The sequence below is a fragment of the Mytilus californianus genome, unplaced genomic scaffold, assembly GCF_021869535.1.
Source record: "Mytilus californianus isolate M0D057914Y unplaced genomic scaffold, xbMytCali1.0.p SCAF_1, whole genome shotgun sequence".
Classification (NCBI taxonomy): domain Eukaryota; kingdom Metazoa; phylum Mollusca; class Bivalvia; order Mytilida; family Mytilidae; genus Mytilus; species Mytilus californianus.
In genome coordinates this window covers 24,058,308-24,078,501 of record NW_026262581.1, presented here as the reverse complement: position 1 = coordinate 24,078,501, position 20,194 = coordinate 24,058,308, and the positions used below count along the sequence as shown (strand labels likewise).

General features: G+C 29.8%; 1 protein-coding gene across 2 annotated transcripts; it reads left to right on the top strand.

The window, feature by feature from the left end:
• Positions 1-202: 202 nt before the first annotated feature.
• On the top strand, positions 203-19,426 carry LOC127717555 (collagen alpha-1(XII) chain-like). 2 transcript variants are annotated; one of them, XM_052223242.1, is made up of 12 exons: positions 203-256; positions 8,891-8,947; positions 10,152-10,412; positions 11,709-12,014; positions 12,469-12,726; positions 13,533-13,550; positions 13,958-14,269; positions 14,898-15,155; positions 16,203-16,214; positions 16,818-17,114; positions 18,537-18,794; positions 19,323-19,426. In XM_052223242.1, exons 2-12 carry the CDS (start codon positions 8,899-8,901, stop codon positions 19,325-19,327), a joined length of 2,034 nt encoding a protein of 677 aa, XP_052079202.1. In that variant the 5' UTR covers positions 203-256; positions 8,891-8,898; the 3' UTR covers positions 19,328-19,426. The 2 variants fall into 2 exon arrangements, with proteins under 2 accessions (XP_052079202.1, XP_052079210.1); XM_052223250.1 differs by having other exon boundaries at positions 204-256; positions 10,218-10,412.
• The last annotated feature ends 768 nt before the right edge of the window (positions 19,427-20,194 follow it).

The following is a 20,194-nucleotide window of genomic DNA, read 5'->3' as shown; positions in this document are numbered from 1 at the left end:
CTAAGGAATGGAATTGCATCCTGATGAGGTATAGAAGCGGATATCACATGGCATATACCCTGCAAATATGAATTTTTAGTTTTAAAACTCCCGAATAAACTATATATCCAACAGCTTTCAGTGTACATTCAGAGAAAATGTTTTTGTTTCGTGTCTGTATTTGATACTGTTTAATACACACGCATATACAGTTTCAATTTAATTGCCACCACATGTTTTTGCCATTATCATTTCTGACACAGAAGGTGTTATTTGGGTAAGGATAATAATAGTTATTCGTATAGAAAAAGTAATGTATCATTTTATTACATATTTTTTTTGTCAAACGTTATCGTTATCTGCGAAACATTTAAACGCACGTCAGAGAATAAAATGCAAAACAAATGTAATGAGAAAAATTAGACACTAATCATCTTTAGATTTAATCCATTCTGTCTGGTTTCGATTCTTGGTTTGAACCAAAGCCCCGTCACAGAAACATACATGTTTATTTTCAATTGAATTGAAGTTATGAGATGGATATAGTTCAAGCATTTTCAATATTTTTGCTGGGTTTCTTAAATTTTGTTTATTTTCTAAGTACATATTTTATTAGTACTCTGGATTTTGATTGTTTGAAAATTAATTTACTTTCAAAATATTCTATTTATTCAATCCACTTCTTTCATATTTGACCACATAAACCGTTGATAAATTTATTGCAATGATATCTCATCTTTTACCGTCTTTGGCGTGGCATTTGCCAAAAAATATGAACTCCTGAAGATTTGAATCTTATATTTTGTGAGACCACCCCAGCTTTTTGTGGGGTTCGTGTTGCTCTTTCTTTAGTTATCTACGTTGTATTTTGTATACTGTTTTTTGTCTTTTGATCGTTTTTCTTTTCATGCCATGGCATTGTCAGTTTGTTTTCGACTTATGAGTTTGAATATGCCTTTGGTATCTTTTGCCTCTCTCTTATGCTAGACACGCGTTTGTTTACATAAAACCATCAGTGACGCTGGTAACTTTGGTAATCAAACACGAAGTTGAAGAGAGTTGCAGGTCAAAATTCCTTGAAGTTTTGCCAATTACGAGTAAGACCATCATTGACGCTGGTAACTTTGGTAATCAAACACGAAGTTAAAGAGAGCTGCAGGCCAAAAATTCCTTGAAATTTGCCAATTACGAGTAAGACCATCTATGTCTGGGGTAGAACAACTTCTTTTTGTTTTGTACTTCTTATTGCTAGATATAAAACACTTTTACAAAATGTAAGTAAATTTGCTGATTTCGTATCCTTTGTTGTATTTAATAGCTAAATGAATTACTTGCTTTCCGTTTTCCTAAGTATTTTCAAAGGATTTGTGTGTTATCGTTAATGAAATTGTTATGGATTTCATACCAATATGATTTGTATGTTGCAGTGATGTCTGTTTCGTTATTTCATGTAATTTATGAATTTTATGTATGGACGTAAACTTTTATGACTCCAAAAGTTCCAACAACTGTCAAGATTGATAAAGCTTTATTTATAAAACAGTTATAATAACTACGATTGCTTAACATTAAACAAAAACATATCTTGTTAGGTGCTTTCATGTTCAAAGTTCATTGATAATGATTTTTTAAGAAGTATGAACGCTGGTACATGCATATTTTGTCATGATACTTTTCCAACTTTAAATCATTGTTCATCCTTTTTATGTCAGTTTTGTATCTAAGTGTAAATGCACATTCACTTAATATCAAAGGGTTCTTTTTAGAAGGTTTGAAATCTGCATTTAAATCTTCATTAAATATTATTTTTTTGTAAGAGTCCATGTACAGTATTTTGTTCTTAAGTACATGTAAAACACACCATCGTCCTTCCCTCTCCATTGAAATGCATGAGCAAAGTGTATCGTATCAAAAAGCAAGTCCATATATCTCCATTATATATGATCATCATGAATATAAACAGAACGTCCTAATCAATTCAACCCAACAAGCAGCTACTGGTATATAACTTAAATATAGTAACTGTATAAATTAATGTACTAGTAAAATGTCTGAAATATGAATTACAGGTTCGCTGACAGATGTTTAATATCACTTTCGTCCTTATCAACGTCCTTTTGGAGTTATGCAAACCCCCTAGTTTGATTTTACCAAATTGGTATCTTCTTAAAGTGCCTGATAATATTTTGTTCGGTAGACACATACGAACTTGCAATAAATAAAGTCTATTCTACATGTATGTTTAAAAGTAAGCAGGTCGGTCAGATGTTGACCTCGTCTACTCATTCCTTTCGTTTAGATTAATTTGAATGGAAACAGCATAATCAAACTGAAAAATGGTATTTTCTGTTTCGACACGGTTTTATTCTGCGTAACTATTCGTCAAATGTATGTCGATGCAAAAAAATTGTTCGAATGATATATTACGAAAAATTTGTGAAAAAGTAAGAACTAGAAAATTGAACCTTTCATATCGTTTCTTAAGAATACCATTCACGCCTGGACACAGAAGAAAAATTACCTGTTGCACAAGCTCAGGTGAAAAAATAATAACTTCCTCAAATGGATAGTGTAACATTCAGAAAAAAACCAGTTCATATCAAATAAGTGTAAAGGGTAAATTGGGTAAGGTGAAAATGAAGTATTTTTTATTTGATAATTCCTAGTTATTACGACCAAACAATAATCCATCAAAAGTTTTGCCACGATTACTAAAAAGTGTAGGTCTGTTTTGACAGTTTTCCGACCTATCATACCGTAGCTAAAGCAATAGAAAGTTTTGGCTTCAAAAGCTCAGGGAAGACCATATTTTATACCGAAGTTAACCAATGGGGTCTAGAATATAGGATAAGTCGACATTAATCAATTCAAACATGTATGATGATAATAAGAAAAATATGTTTTTGCAATCATAGCATTATTCGTTGACAATTATTTTGTCGTAAGAACAAGGCTTTTATTTTCTAAATCTGTCATTTTCTTCCCACTTAATGTTACCTCGAACACGTATTTTTGTATATGACCTGATCGTTTTATTTGAATCTTACACAATTCGACTGAATAAGGTTATTATTGGGTTACATTTACCCGTTCACCTGTTAATTCTTTTTCCTGTGCATTTTGTGATAACATAGAATTTTATTATGGAATAATTCTTATTTATAAAGACAGTGATATCAACTTTCACTACATAGTCGCAAAGTATGACAAATTTTCGTCTGAAATTGTGTAAAATTCTGTCTTAACTATCTGAAAAGTATTAATGCCTCCAAATTTTTCTTAACATTGTGATATATTTCTTATATTATTCTAATTTCAATCTAACTTTTGGTCTAAATAGTGTAAAAGTTGTATTAATTTGTCTCAACACTTTCCCAACAGTCTTAACATTGTTCGAATTTGTCTCAACACAAATATTCTCAACTGTCGTAACGTTTTAACTGTCTGAATTTGTCTCAACATGTTATTAACATTCTTAATGCATTCTTAACTGTCTTTACTCAGTGTAATTTTCTTTTGACATTTTTAAACAATCTTAAATTTGTCTTAAAAGTCTGGTTACGTATAGTCTGAAATATCTGAATGTATTCTGTAATAGAATATGGATTTCATACCAATATGATTTGTATGTTGCAGTGATGTCTGTTTCGTTATGTCATGTTATTTATGAATTTTATGTATGGACGTAAACTTTTATGACTCCAAAAGTTCCAACAACTGTCAAGATTGATAAAGCTTTATTTATAAAACAGTTATAATAACTACGATTGCTTAACATTAAACAAAAACATATCTTGTTAGGTGCTTTCATGTTCAAAGTTCATTGATAATGATTTTTTAAGAAGTATGAACGCTGGTACATGCATATTTTGTCATGATACTTTTCCAACTTTAAATCATTGTTCATCCTTTTTATGTCAGTTTTGTATCTAAGTGTAAATGCACATTCTCTTAATATCAAAGGGTTCTTTTTAGAAGGTTTGAAATCTGCATTTAAATCTTCATTAAATATTATTTTTTTGTAAGAGTCCATGTACAGTATTTTGTTCTTAAGTACATGTAAAACACACTATCGTCCTTCCCTCTCCATTGAAATGCATGAGCGAAGTGTATCGTATCAAAAAGCAAGTCCATATATCTCCATTATATATGATCATCATGAATATAAACAGAACGTCCTAATCAATTCAACCTAACAAGCAGCTACTGGTATATAACTTAAATATAGTAACTGTATAAATTAATGTACTAGTAAAATGTCTGAAATATGAATTACAGGTTCGCTGACAGATGTTTAATATCACTTTCGTCCTTATCAACGTCCTTTTGGAGTTATGCAAACCCCCTAGTTTGATTTTACCAAATTGGTATCTTCTTAAAGTGCCTGATAATATTTTGTTCGGTAGACACATACGAACTTGCAATAAATAAAGTCTATTCTACATGTATGTTTAAAAGTAAGCAGATCGGTCAGATGTTGACCTCGTCTACTCATTCCTTTCGTTTAGATTATTTGAATGAAAACAGCATAATCAAACTGAAAAATGGTATTTTCTGTTTCGACACGGTTTTATTCTGCGTAACTATTCGTCAAATGTATGTCGATGCAAAAAATTGTTCGAATGATATATTACGAAAAATTTGTGAAAAAGTAAGAACTAGAAAATTGAACCTTTCATATCGTTTCTTAAGAATACCATTCACGCCTGGACACAGAAGAAAAATTACCTGTTGCACAAGTTCAGGTGAAAAAATAATAACTTCCTCAAATGGATAGTGTAACATTCAGAAAAAAACCAGTTCATATCAAATAAGTGTAAAGGGTAAATTGGGTAAGGTGAAAATGAAGTATTTTTGATTTGATAATTCCTAGTTATTACGACCAAACAATAATCCATCAAAAGTTTTGCCACGATTACTAAAAAGTGTAGGTCTGTTTTGACAGTTTTCCGACCTATCATACCGTAGCTAAAGCAATAGAAAGTTTTGGCTTCAAAAGCTCAGGGAAGACCATATTTTATACCGAAGTTAACCAATGGGGTCTAGAATATAGGATAAGTCGACATTAATCAATTCAAACATGTATGATGATAATAAGAAAAATATGTTTTTGCAATCATAGCATTATTCGTTGACAATTATTTTGTCGTAAGAACAAGGCTTTTATTTTCTAAATCTGTCATTTTCTTCCCACTTAATGTTACCTCGAACACGTATTTTTGTATATGACCTGATCGTTTTATTTGAATCTTACACAATTCGACTGAATAAGGTTATTATTGGGTTACATTTACCCGTTCACCTGTTAATTCTTTTTCCTGTGCATTTTGTGATAACATAGAATTTTATTATGGAATAATTCTTATTTATAAAGACAGTGATATCAACTTTCACTACATAGTCGCAAAGTATGACAAATTTTCGTCTGAAATTGTATAAAATTCTGTCTTAACTATCTGAAAAGTATTAATGCCTCCAAATTTTTCTTAACATTGTGATATATTTCTTATATTATTCTAATTTTAATCTAACTTTGGGTCTAAATAGTGTAAAAGTTGTATTAATTTGTCTCAACACTTTCCCAACAGTCTTAACATTGTTCGAATTTGTCTCAACACAAATATTCTCAACTGTCGTAACGTTTTAACTGTCTGAATTTGTCTCAACATGTTATTAACATTCTTAATGCATTCTTAACAGTCTTTACTCAGTGTAATTTTCTTTTTACATTTTTTAAACAATCTTAAATCTGTCTTAAAAGTCTGGTTACGTATATTCTGAAATATCTGAATGTATTCTGTAATAGAACATGCATGATTTTTTTCTTCCAGTGATTTTTAAGAGTTCAATTTTTATGTCCAGACCACATCGAATCCTTATAAACAAGGTCTCTTCCAAATGCGGAAATTTTTAATGTGTATTTTTTTAATTTGAGTTCAAGAATTGAATAGTAATGAACGTGGTGTTTTATTTGCGTTAATAATGATTAAACAATGCAAATAAGTAAAAAATGAATAAAAAAAAACTGAAGGAATTTAAATTAGCTGTTTTAAGTCATAACTTTAACCTTATTATTTAATGCGTTTCTATGATTCAACTTCATTAATTGATTAATTTACTGAATCAATAAACAAAAATTTTTGTTTTTCTCTTACTCAACCGCGAACTGTTTTGTCTACATTTGTCTATACTTATATTTCAAAATCTGTTTATTACTTATAATCGATAAATTGTTTACGATTTATAATCGAAATTCTGTTTATCATTTATAATCGTCACTCTGATTATAAACTAACCAATGTTAGCAACCTGAGTATAACCTATTCTAATTTTATTTCCGCATGACCACAAAACTCATTCTCAGTTAATATATCGAGCATTTATACATATTTGTATTGCGTTTAAAAAAAACAATATTCTATAAATTATACTTTTAAAAAAACTTGATTTTAAAATATTTGAAAAACATAATTTGTTTCAAACGAAGAAGGAAAAAAATTCTCCCCAATGAACATTAATGAAAACATAAATTCAAACTTGATCTAAAAAAGACTTATCCTGTATGTTATTGAAAAAAAATTAAGTCTAAAGATATAACCCATCCGTCTAAAGACGAATAGTCGTAAAACCTCAGGATAATATGGATAAAATATACAAAATAAATTCAATCAGAACTTTTATAAACTGATGATAGTTCTTTACCAAGATTGCAGATGCAAATACGCATCAAACATATCAGGCTTATAATTTGTTATGGTCAAAATATGGTTTTGAAATAAGTTATTTGATATAAATATGTATACATAAACATTGCTACACATTTAGAATGTCAAAATTGTTTTCAGAAACATTCAAAATGTTAAAAATATGTTGAGACAAATTTATAATGTTAGGAAATTGTTTGAGAAAAAAAAAAACTGACCTTATTCATACTTTTCAGAATTTCAATACTAAATTCATTGACTATATTGGTAATTTCAGAATCTGGTGTTTTTATGGTGTTTGAATTTAAAAGAATTTAAAAAAATTATAAAATTAATTTCTTTGTCAATTAACAATCATATTTTCTGTCTCTCTCCTATACCTAATTAGAGACATATACAATTAAACATGTCTCTGACTAAATGTGCAAGTCGGGAAAACTTAGTCATTGTTTTGCTTTTTAAATATTGTAAAAACAATGCTTTTATACGTCAATTAACTTTATTGAAAGTTCTGATATAAAAACAAATAGCCTTTAAAAATGAATTATATCTTGTAAAAGAAAAATGTCGAAATACAGAGATTTGTTAGATTATTTAAATAGCGCCTTCTTCCGAAATTTGAGAATCATTACATATCCTGCTTTGAAAACGTTTTAATTCGGTCAGAAACATTGAAATATATTTGACGCATGTCTACGCAAGATAAAAAGTTTGTGTGTTTAAAAGAAAATAGAATTCTTAATTTCATCATGCATTTATCTTTCCGATTGAACCCAGTCTAAAGCATTTAGGAAATGAAGTCGAAATATCACCAATCTGCTTAATTGTTTTAACACAAAAATAAATTTGATGATGCTAAAGCTATACCTTTGAATAATAATCGTGACAAAGATGAAGAGGATTTTTGTTTTATAAACAAACAGAGTCATAATTCTACTACTTAAGCCATTTTTAGTAGTGGAGGAAAACATTCATCAGGAAGTTTTAGGCATATATTAAGTCTTTGTTTAACAGTAAAATTTATACATTGAGAATTCACACACTAGTATACGCAATTGATGATTGTTTATTATGAACCATTAAGAAATAAAAACGATTAAAAGATGTACAGATTCGTATGTATCCAGTTTTTAACTCCTTGAAAAATTCAAAATTTTGGGCTTGGTATTTTCTGATGTACAATGAAGTTATTTGGAACTGATAAGACAACTTGTTGACCTAGACCATCATAATGTCTTCATAGACATAATCATCTGCAAATCTTCAATCATTCACCAACTGGTTTTGGATCTATTTAAAAAGTTCAGGAGTCGGTTTCACAAAATAACTTACGACTAAGATTGATCGTAAGTATAATGAATTGTTCATTACTTGCGATCAATCTTAGTCCTAAGTTTTTTTTAAACTGACTCCTGGTATTCAGTAAAGTATTGATTTATTTTGTATTATCTTATAATGTGAATTTATCTAGTTTACTAATCAGTTTTATTTGTTTTATCTCTTGTCTATTGTTTGGTCATTTTTTTGATTATTTTGTATACCATTTTTAATTTGATTGTTAATTAAACTTAACAATTTTGAAATAAATTTTTCAATCTAAATCTCTAGCATGGATCTTATAAATGTTTAATATTAGTATTTCTTTCCTTTTTTTTATGTATTTGAAAAAGAAGGACTGGTTGTACATTTGATATATTTTGGTTACAAAATGTAAATTCTAAAGAAATTTAAAGAAGAAATAAATCAAAATAGCTTTTTATATTTTATTGTTTATCTGTTTTTTTGATTCCGTAATGTTCAATTTCTTCAATTTTATTTACCGCCTCCTGAGCTATGTATCCTTGTTCATTGACAACTATAGTTGTTTATAGTAGTTTTTAAAAATTCCTCGAGTATGTACTGCTAACCCCAAATCAATACCAAGGTGAAAACAGAAACAGCCAGTTAATAAAAATATAATATATGAAGTCAGAATGATGTCTTCGATGTTTATTCAAGTTCACCTCTTGAAAATGTATATGCAAAAAACTAAATTTTATCTAATACAGAAATATAAACCATTTAATAATTAGCATATTAAGAAACATAACAAGGAACTTAAACAGTAATACAAATTATTCAGGTTACAATGATTTATTTGCAGATATTAGCAGGATGAATAATATTCATTGTAAAATATTAATATGATAAAAATGATTTATTTTCAGATTTTAATATGGTTTTCATTTTGCTAATATTAATAACAACTACACATATTGTTACAGGTTAGTAAAAGAAAAATATTGTATTCTGTTATTATATTCATATATTTTCACGAAAAAGATCTTTGTTTAGTAATGATGAAGCTTAATGCATAACCAGGTCATAATAAAATATAATATTTTCATAATAGTTATAGATAAGCAATCCTGGAATTCTGTGCGACTGTCATACAAGTAAGAACTTTAGCTAGCTATAAAACCAGGTTTATTTCACCATTTTCTGAATAAGGAAGTGCTTGTACCAATTCAAGAATATGACAGTTTTTTTCATTTGTTTGATGCGTTTGAGCTTTTGATTGAATCATTTGATAAGGGACTTTACGTTTTGAATTTTCTTTGGAGTTTGGTATTTTTGTTATTTTACATTTTGGAATAAATAGTATCTTTATCTGTTGTTTTTGTGTTAGTGATATTTTTCTCGTACTTATTGTTTGAGTTCAGCCAATTGCAACTGATTTTTACAGTTTGTTCCTTTGTTGTGCTGTTGTTTCAAATTTTCCATGTCGATGCCTTTTCTAGCCTTCTATATGGTATGGGTTTTCTCATAGTTGATGGCCATACGATGGCCTATAATTACTTATATCCACCTCATTTGAATTTTTGTGGATATTTGTATCATTGGCAGTTATACCATTTGAATTTTTGTGGATATTCGTATCATTGGCAATCATACCACATCTTCTTATCTTTATATATATTGCCACAAGGAATATGTAACTTACAGATAGCGTGGCACGATGCTTTTGATTTAACGTCCCTATTCCGACTGGAAATTGCTGAAAATTCATCTCATCCGCACAGCCAAACAGACACTCAACTTCAGAAGGGGTTTAACTACCTGAAAGGGAAAGTCCATGTGACAATACTACTTTGATGATGTCATAAAAAGTAAAATAACAAAAATACCGAACTCCAAGGAAACTAAAAACAGAAAGTCTCTTATTGTGAATATTTACTCTAGTTAGGTTTAAACAATTTTATAAAAATAAAACGTATATCTTTTTTGATTCAGATAACTGAAAAGAAAATGAACACTAATATCATACAACATTTCAAAAATAATCTTCCATATAAAAAAGAAGATGTGGTATGATTGCCAATGAGACAACTCTCCACTAGAGAGACCAAATGACACAGAAATTAACAACTATAGGTCACAGTACGGCCATCAACAATGAGCAAAGCCCATACCGCACATACTTTTTAGGATGGAACCGTTATTACCATAGCAATTATTATTACTACAACTATGGTACTACTGAAATGTCAACAGGATCCACAACAGAAGATACTAGTGTTAGTACGGTTACTATGAATCCCTTTACGGACGGTACATTTACTACTGAAATGACAACAGGACCCACAACAGAAGATACTAGTGTTAGTACGGTTACTATGAATCCCTCTTCTATTGGTATTACTAATAGCTATACATCACCAGTACCTGGTCGGCCGGGCAGACCAATTGGTAAGTATCCAGTGTATGTTTTAACAACTATGTTTTTATTTTTTATTTTAATTTTATTCCTTAAAGATGGATAATACTTTTGGAATCATACGAAAAAAAAAAAAAAAAAAAATAAAAAAAAACACAAAAAAACTAAGACCTTTTATAAGAACTTATTATTTGACTTTAAAACCCTAAAAATGCAAAAAAGTCACGGTTATATAAGAATTAGTGAAAGTAATTGTATACAGGGAATCATTATGTATTTTCAAAAAATATAAACAAAGGGTAAACAAATTCACGAGTGTGTGCAGGAAAAACGTTTTTTACGGAGAGTTAACACACATATTTCTTCATGTCAAAACAACACTAGTCATGTGTTTAAAAAACACAATGCGTAATAACAAATTCTGAATATAATAAAAAACTACAAAAATCTTACGCATTTGGATATTAAGAAACTACAGTTTGTTTGTTCAGATTAAGGGAAAGATTAAGCCATTGCGAATCCAGTCAGTGTTTTAACTTTTGTATTCATATTTTTCACTTTTCTTTTTTCTGCGTTTTTATTTTATTTGGATCGTTTGTCATTTCTTTTGAAAAGTTCAGAAGATGAATGCAATGTTTTCTGGATAAAGGTAGATCTGGACCAATGGTAGATATAAATGAAAATCGATAGATATAGTTTTTGAATTTGCCAAATGGGATTTATATCATGCTTATCTCAAAAATATAATAAAAAGTATGCGTCACGCTACATATTGTTCAAAATTGTTAGATTTGTATAGATAATACATGGAAAAACCAATTATGTGTAATAGAAAGTAGATTAAACGATAGAATTTTAAGATAAAAGATGAGAAGATACTTATTATAATGTGCATTAAACGGGTTTTTTTTTTTAGCTACTTAGTCATATCAAAAAATTCCTAGCACATTCCTTAATAAAAGAAGGGTTATTTGAGTTATCGCCTCTTATATGGCATAATTGAAAAAAATTGAATCATACAAAAAATACTCATATCTTTCTTTTTTTTGTAGTCTTACAAATGAATTACATTCCTCTCTAAAAATGTGTGTAACTTAAATAGATCGCGACCGATTTTGCTCTTTTATTTACAATCTAAGATGCCAATAAAAATCTATCTTTATTTATAAAATTGTAAACATTTTATATTTTTTCTTATCATTTATATATAAAAAACATTTTCTTTTTTCCCGATGAATTGCCGACTGAATGGTTCTCGGAGTGTTATATATTAAAATATGTCATGTCATATCTAAATTTTCTGATATATCGTAATATATAAACCATAGGATGTGGGAAGAAAGGAGATATAGTATTTGTACTAGATTCCTCTGGCAGTGTAGGATCATCAAACTGGAAAATTATGCTGAAGTTTGTGCAAGATGTCATCAATATTTTTACTATTGGTAAAAATGATGTTCAGGTTGGGGTTGATATCTATGCTAATTTTGCCTTTACACGCATAAGGCTTAACTCTTACCAATCAAAGACACAATTGATGGATGCTGTGAAACGTATTTCCTTTACTAATGGTGGGACAGCTACAAACCGGGCGATAGATCATTTGATTAGCAGCAGTTTTTCGCAGTCACATGGTAATGAAATTATCAATGCTTAGAGCCCAGAAATTTCATTTGTTTTTTCGTGTTAAAAGAAAAAGGTTTTAGATACGCCCTTTAATTGGAACAAAGAGTTATTTCATTTTACTTTAATTCTCACTCGTTTTGGGAGGAATTTATTGCCTTGAATTTTTCTTCAAGACTTCAAAAAACGTCTAGTGGTGTGCGTAAGCTTTGACATTATCATACATTAGTCATCACTTAAATTCTATTTAACCCAGCTATATGATAATACAAGAAAGAGTAGTTTTGTTTACATTAGATACTCAGTAAGTTTTTAAATCCTCTCAAAATAAAGTACTGATTACAATGACAAAAAACAGACATAAATCATTGCATACTAGTATTGTAAACATAAGAAGATTATGAACATGAACACAATGTAATACAAAACTCACACACAACAAAACGTTATTTTTCTTATTATCAGGTAGCCGGTCAGGTGTTCCAAAGATTGGCATCATATTAACAGATGGCAGATCGAATTCTCAATTTTCAACAATAGCTGCTGCCAACGCCGCCAGAAAGAAGGGGATCGAGTTGTTTGCTATTGGAATAGGTAGTAGCGTCAATACTGTAGAACTGAAAGGAGTAGCAAATGATCCAGACAGTATTTTTTACTTCAGTGTCCACGATTTCAAAGCGTTGCAATCAATTGAGAGCAGATTAGCCTCAGAAACATGTCAGAGTATGTTTATATACATAAAGTTAATATTGATATTTTAATTTAAGATTATCTGCTCTGTACTTGCCCTTTTTGTTTGTGATGCTCTTGAGCGTTTATAATTTTAGTTATGAATCTCGAGCATACCTTGAATTGACGATTGTTATTCAAGGAAGTGGTCTGCTGTGATGCGCATAGACTTTATTTCATTATTATCACTTGTTGTATACAGCAGCTGTAGTTCTGAACATAACAACTACCCCTAAAAAGCCAGTGCTCTGATATTTGCAAGAATGAATGTTATTTTTGCTTTGAATTTATAGTGCATACTATTATGTCATTGATAAATATCGAAAGGTTGCAACCCTTCAGAAGAATTCAGATGACATCGTTTCTTTTAGATATACATAAGTACTGGTTGAACCTTTTGGTTTTCATGTTTTCTTACATTTTGTATGTTCGGTTTTTAGTTTCGTTTTTCTTGAGTGTATCATGCGTGTTTTGAGAAATCCTTCCAGCGAAGAAAAAGCCAGAAACCTATGTTGTGCTGACTAAAACCTGTATCATTGAACATATTCACCATGATTAACACAAAACCAAGTTTCTTGATAGTTTAAACATCGTTTCACCTTTTGTTTTAATACAGTATATGCATATTGCACGAATATGATTTGTTTTATGTATACATTAAGCTGTTAAAGATGATGTAAATGCTAATACAAAAGTTATTCAATAAAACATTACATAACAAAATCAGTACTAATATAATAAAAACAACAACAATAAAAATTATGATAATATTATGTCTAATGATTATGATTCTGTTTCAGATCTTGAACCGATAACTGGTAAGTGTTTTCTTTTTATATATCATTACAAACGTTTAAGGTTCAAATTGTTTACATCTAACTGGAAGCTTAAACTTGATGAATACTGTTGAAAACTATATTCATTTATCCGCGGCTTTCATATATTTGGTTTTGAACGTTCATGGTGATGGAATATTAAGAAAAGAACAACATGTATAAAATTTTATTTTATTTTTAAATCATCGCACTCATAATCAATGATTTTATAATACTTCAAAAGGAGTTTAGAATTTTCAAAACATGTCAAATAAATCATCTCTTTGAAAGAGTATAATTATATCTGTTAAACTAGTACGGAGTATATAGTATATGATAGTTGCAACCCTAATTGTGGTATGCTTGAACATTTGTCATCTTAGGTTTAATTATTTTTCTCTTATCAAAAGGTTGCAAGGCTGGTGCTGATATAATATTCCTTGTTGATAATTCTGGAAGTGTTGGTTCAAGTAACTTCAATACAACTTTGACGTTTATTTCCGATATTGTTGACGGTCTAAAGATTGGCATAAAAAAAGACAAATTCCAGGTGGGCGTGCTAACTTTTCATACTCCAGTGAAGGCAGAATTTAATCTTGACGAATATCAGGATAAACAAGACGTAAAGAATGCTATTATGGAAATCAGATACGAAGGGGGTGGTACAAATACAGGAGGAGCTATTAAATATTTACACACAACAGCCTTCGCGAGAGCTTCAGGTATATTTACACATTATTAGCAAACTATATATTATCTTATTGATTTTAAAAATGATATTGTAATTGATTTTAAGATAGGAATGTGTCATTTCCAATTGTATGTAAATAAAAATATTTAATATTTATTGGGGGTTGGATATCATTCTCTTACATTATATTCGTTCAACTGCCCTTGATAGATTCTTTTACCAAAAAAAAATACTCTAATTTCAAACATATTCGTTTATTTTCACAAAGAAAAAGGGTGAACAATTAAATACGAAATCAATACGTGTCTATAAGATATGCAAATTATTGAATTGAGCCGTTATCATTATACCTTTATTACTCATGTCAGAAACCATGAAAATATTGACTATAATGCAAGCACATAATGAGTTTATCTGAGTTATTTAAAATATTTCAAAACTGTGCAGACAAAGGTGAGGTACATCGTCAAATAGCTCATCTAATCATTGCTCATTGACACGTGTTCATCTGTGATGATATTCATAAAACTAATAAAGTTAAGATTTTTTCCGAACGGAAGTATTTTTCTACATGTCCTACGATAAGTTAGTATTAAAAATGGTACTTAAATGCAGTCGTTTATTATTTGGTTTACGTTGTCGTTTTATTTTCTTACCAGGTCATAGACCTGGATATCCAATGATTGGGATATTAATAACAGATGGGTATTCATCAAACAAGGCAGAAACTCGAAAAGAAGCAATGAACGCGCGATTGAAGGGTATCAAAATGTTTTCCATTGGAATTGGTAATGCCATGGACACGACGGAACTTGAAAGTGTTGCTAGCGAACCAAAAAGTCAGTTTGTTTTTACTGCTGCCAGTTTTAAATTATTGAAATCTATTGAATCATTATTGCTGAGTAAGACATGCGAAGGTACGTGTTTAAATAATTTAAAATTTGTTACTATGTTGAAGATTGTTTACATATTTGCTAGTCTATAATGTAACCAAAATCGATTGTTAAAACAACGAAAGGCTGTGTCAGAATCAGATATATATATACAGCCAAAATATTACAAATTACAAATTACGTTCTTTTTATCATTTCCATACATGTCAGGTACTTTGTAAGGGTCGGCAATCTTTTTTTTAAATATCTTAAAAGTATTATTGTAAAAAACATTGTGTCCCCAGCGTTCAGATATAATAAGCAAAGTTCAACACAAATACTTCTGATCCAATTGAAAGTAAATAATTTGTGTATCATATCATTTTAATTTAAATCAAGGACTATAAATAGAAGCATTTATTTAGTTTAAACAATATTTTATTTCAAAAGTGCACAATATACAATTATACAATATAAATTCTGGGATTCGGAAACAAGAATAACTTATATAAATCCGTCTCCCTTATATAAATCCGTCTCCCTTATTTATTTGTATCTGAACAAGAACTGATATGATTGAATTAAAAACAATAAGTATTTAAGTATTGTTAAATTTAAAGGTATTGTCTTAAATTTTTCTTGCGTAAACGTAATTTGTGTTTAGAATTTTCCATTTAGCTTGCTGTCAGTTCAGAACTATGTGTCACTTTCATTGTGGCATCTATCATTTACAACAGGTAAACACCGACATTAAAACACGCTTAAAGGACTCAGTCTGGTAGTTGAACACTGCTGTTACAACAGTGTCTACAATGCGTTTCAAATAACTGAGTCATAACTACAACATAGTTATTTTAAGCCATTTGAGACCGAGTTAGAAGGGAATCTGTTTTCCAAATGAAAATAGGAAAAGCAAAAGCAAACATCTTATGACGAATTACGTCCTGAATCTTACCAAAGTCGTTAAAAGACTGGCAGATACATTGAATATAAAACGTTTATAATTATGTATAAATAGTTATATGAAGGACATTTATGTTTAGTCAATTATAAACTATAAATAACATTCATGACAAATTTATTTAATTTCAGTTGCTGATATCAGTAAGTATTCATAGATTAAGGATATATAATGAAACAATTTTATACCGTACAAACGTTCCAAATATTTTTGTTTGAATATGACAAACAGTAAAAAAATAATTTGCACAGAAAAATCTCTTCCTTTTCATATATTTTGTATAGTTAGATTTTATCAAATAGACAATTTATTAATTTTTCGAAGTGAACAAATTCTGTTTGAAGATTATTTTGCCGATTTACACTAGATGTAACGATCTTCCCCCTTTGCAATCCCCTTTGCAGTTGAATATGTAATTGTTTAGACGATTTTTGTTATACTGTTCATGCTCTTTTGGTTTTTATGCGCTCTAACGTTGTATAGTTTTTACTTTTCAAACTTTAAATGTCGAAGGTAATGTTGGTTATTCCGGAGACTTATGTGAGGAACACGATAAGCAATTGCACACATTTCACATGCATGGTATGTAATACATTAGAAAATCTAATTAATTTCAAATCGTTATTGACTATACTCTTCTGATAATTTTACACGCACTAAATTTATAACATTTTAACTTCAATATATATTTTTTTAACGTATTGCACATTCATATATGTATCACTAAATATTGTCTTTTGAATCAGCTTGTTGGGGAAAAACAGACGTTGTTTTTCTACTTGAGGATTCATGTCATATCGGAGAGACGAATTTCAATAAAATGTTACAAATGGTTGAAAACCTTGTGCAAGAAATTCCCATTGGTAACGGAAATATACAGATTGGTGTCAATACATTCAAATGTACTGCTAAAACTGAATTTGTGCTTGGAAAATACAAAACTGGAAAGGATATCATCAAAGCTGTCCAGAGAATTAAGTACACAGGTGGAAAAGTGTCTATTGGCAAGGCTATTGAATATACAAGAAAGAACAGTTTTCCAGGTCTTTATTTTACTCATCTATAAAAGGCTACCTCAACTCTTGCTGCCACTTTAAAGTTAGATTGCAAGGCCTTATTTTATATAATATCTTTAATTGATATCGGACCCTTTCCGTTGTTTAAAAAAGATTGTTTTTATATAGATTTAATTAATACTGATAACTCGGATAGGAAGATAATAAACTAGGTGAAATATTTAAATACATAACCATGTAACACATTTGTTCCCTTTGTGCAAAACGTTTTTTTTCAGACCTCGTTCGCCACATTGAAGTTTATATTGTTTGTATGTCGATAGCTATCTATAGGGATCTTCCATTCCCTACATTGAGGTTAAAATATCCTCTTCAAAGGCAAAGACATATTTATAAATTGATAACCGAATTTCAAGTTCAGTGTGACACAGTCATAACATTTTAAAAATATTCAACTCTATATCAAATAGCTTCTCATAGATAGGATGAATGTTAATCCAGAAATGTGCTTCGGACGCACCAAATATATATAGTATTATCGCCATTAAAGTAGTTGCAAATTATCCCAATATCTTTGCTACTTCCTAATTGGTGATTAATATATCTGCTAATTAAAAAAAACATTAGTCTTTTTTTTTTCAAATCACAAACAAATAATACGAGGCTCGATGACTACATATATAACATTTTACTAAAGAAGTTGTCCAGAAAGGTAACGAGAAAAGAATCAAAACTAAAAATAAGATATTGCATAGAAAAACTTCGTATTTATATTATCTAACAAATTTAACAAGGCCTTGATATAATGCATAAAGGAACTGTATATCAATTACAATATATTTGCACTCAGAGGTAACAGTTAAATTCATTATTGTTAATTTAAATTTTTAAATATTCAAGGTGATTAAAATATCAATAATTTTCCTAAAAGATCATTTAACGGTTTCTTTTTCTAAACAGAGATTTATTTGGCTTATGTTGGGATATTATCATCCCTTTCTAAAAGTCACTGTTGCAATATCTTCATTTTTGCATTAATAGTATGATGAACAATAAAACAAATATAAGCGGTTACATTATCTGATTTATTTGTTATACTAAATGATACGAACCAAAGTAAAGTCTTAATGATCACTCTTAAAATTAATGCTTCTTTGATAAAAACTGAGAGTCGAATTTGTTTGTACTAACATGAGTAACACGACGGGTGCCACATGTGGAGCAGGATCTGATTACCCTTCCGGAGCACCTAAGATCACCCCAGTTTTTGTTAGGGTTCGTGTTGCTCAGTCTTTAGTTTTCTATGTTGTGGTTTGTGTACTGTTGTTTGTCTATTTGTCTGTTTCTGTTTTATCCATAACTTTGTTAGTTTATTTTCGACTTATGAGTTTGATGGTCCCTTTTGGTATCTTCGCCCCTCTTTGACTATCATTTTCTACTTTCAAACAGAAAATCGCAGTAAAGCGAAGAAATTGATGATTATTCTTACAAACGGATCTGACAAGGCACTATCAAAAACACTAGGAGAAGCTCAAAAAGCAAGAAACAGTAACATTAAGATGATGGTAATAGGAATCGGTGATTATACCCATCAGGATTGTCTCCAGGGAATGGCAACAGTACCTCATGATAAATACATATTCTCCCAAGACAGTTTTGATCCTCTAAGAAACATGAGGGATGTTTTAATACAAAGAAAATGCTCTGGTGAGTAAATATTTTTTCACTGAAGTAACTCCATTTCAATGTTTTAGGCAAATCTGTGTATATATATCGTATGCTGCTTAAAATGTCCGTTTTTCATATACGGACACCAGTTTCCCTGCAGGAGAACACTGGAACATGCGGAGGAATATGTGCTAACGAATAATCTGTATGCATGACACTTGTTTCTGGAATAACTTTTACGTGTTCAATTGAGACCAAAGTTTTTGGATGCGAAAAAAATTGTCTTTCCCCTTGGCAAAATTAAACAGCTAAATATCTACAAATATGTTGACAAAGCTTAACACGCTTTCTGTACATAATAAAAAATATAATATGCTAATTTATATACCAAACGCCTATATCTATAAAAAAAATTGATACAATTTTCAATTGGAATGCCTTTAAAAGAAATGTTATATTGTCCACGTTATGTTCACGATCGTGTTTTTAAACATTAGAATCAATGATATATTAATCATAATATAACACTATATACATTCTGATTATAATATTTTTCTTATATTTCAGCATAACTTCTATTGTAAGAGTTGAAATGGATGGTTCGACCTATGTTATCAGAAACAATAAAATATTCACGCTTTAAAAATTAAAAGTGCATTTTGAAATTTAAATTATATTTCTTAATGATTAATTAACGTTTTTTCCCTGTATAAGGATGTAAGATTAACAAGTGCCAATATATCATTATCTGTAAAAGGTCCAGACAACAGAATGCAGAATGAAAATCAATTTTTAAACTTGAAAACCAATTGCAAGATTTATACGAATACAATAAACGTAAACCAGTTATGGAAAACAGCATGCATACATGTACAAATGATGTATTTAACGTGTCTTGTGCAATGTATTTTGAAAATAATAATGTTTCTTCAATCAATACTAACAAAAGATGTCGGTTATCGAGTATAGAGACGGAACCACGACACGAAGAACCAATACACATATAAATTACTATAATATGTCTACGGGTCATAATACAGTTTTCGAAATCACGAATTGGTTAACAGTTATGGATTATTCGTGCAAATTACAACGGATATGTCAAAATTGTCGTAACCACAATCCCGTCTTCATTTCCTTGATTGTATAACCGAATGAGACTTTTTACCAGATTTGTACTTGCAAGGTGAACGCATCAGGTGCAACATGTGGGGAAGAAACTGCTTATTCTTACGGAACACTTGAGTTCTTCCCTGGTTTTTAGTTGGAAATGTGTTGTTCAATCTTTATTTTGTAGTGTTTTGTAAACTTATACGGCCTTTCGTCGCTTTCATTTTTTGCCAAAGCGTTGTCAAAATGTCCTCAACGTATTCTATTGTATGTCCCGTGGCTATCTTTCGCCTCTTGTTTCATCAATAGACAGGTTTCTATACAATATG

Bases quoted from the DNA above. Each gene is read 5' to 3' on its own strand.
- LOC127717555 (XM_052223242.1), top strand. From the start codon at position 8,899: ATGGTTTTCATTTTGCTAATATTAATAACAACTACACATATTGTTACA. The intron at 12,015-12,468 runs GTAATGAAATTA...TCTTATTATCAG, and splicing joins CAGTTTTTCGCAGTCACATG to GTAGCCGGTCAGGTGTTCCA. The intron at 14,270-14,897 runs GTATATTTACAC...TTTTCTTACCAG, and splicing joins AGCCTTCGCGAGAGCTTCAG to GTCATAGACCTGGATATCCA.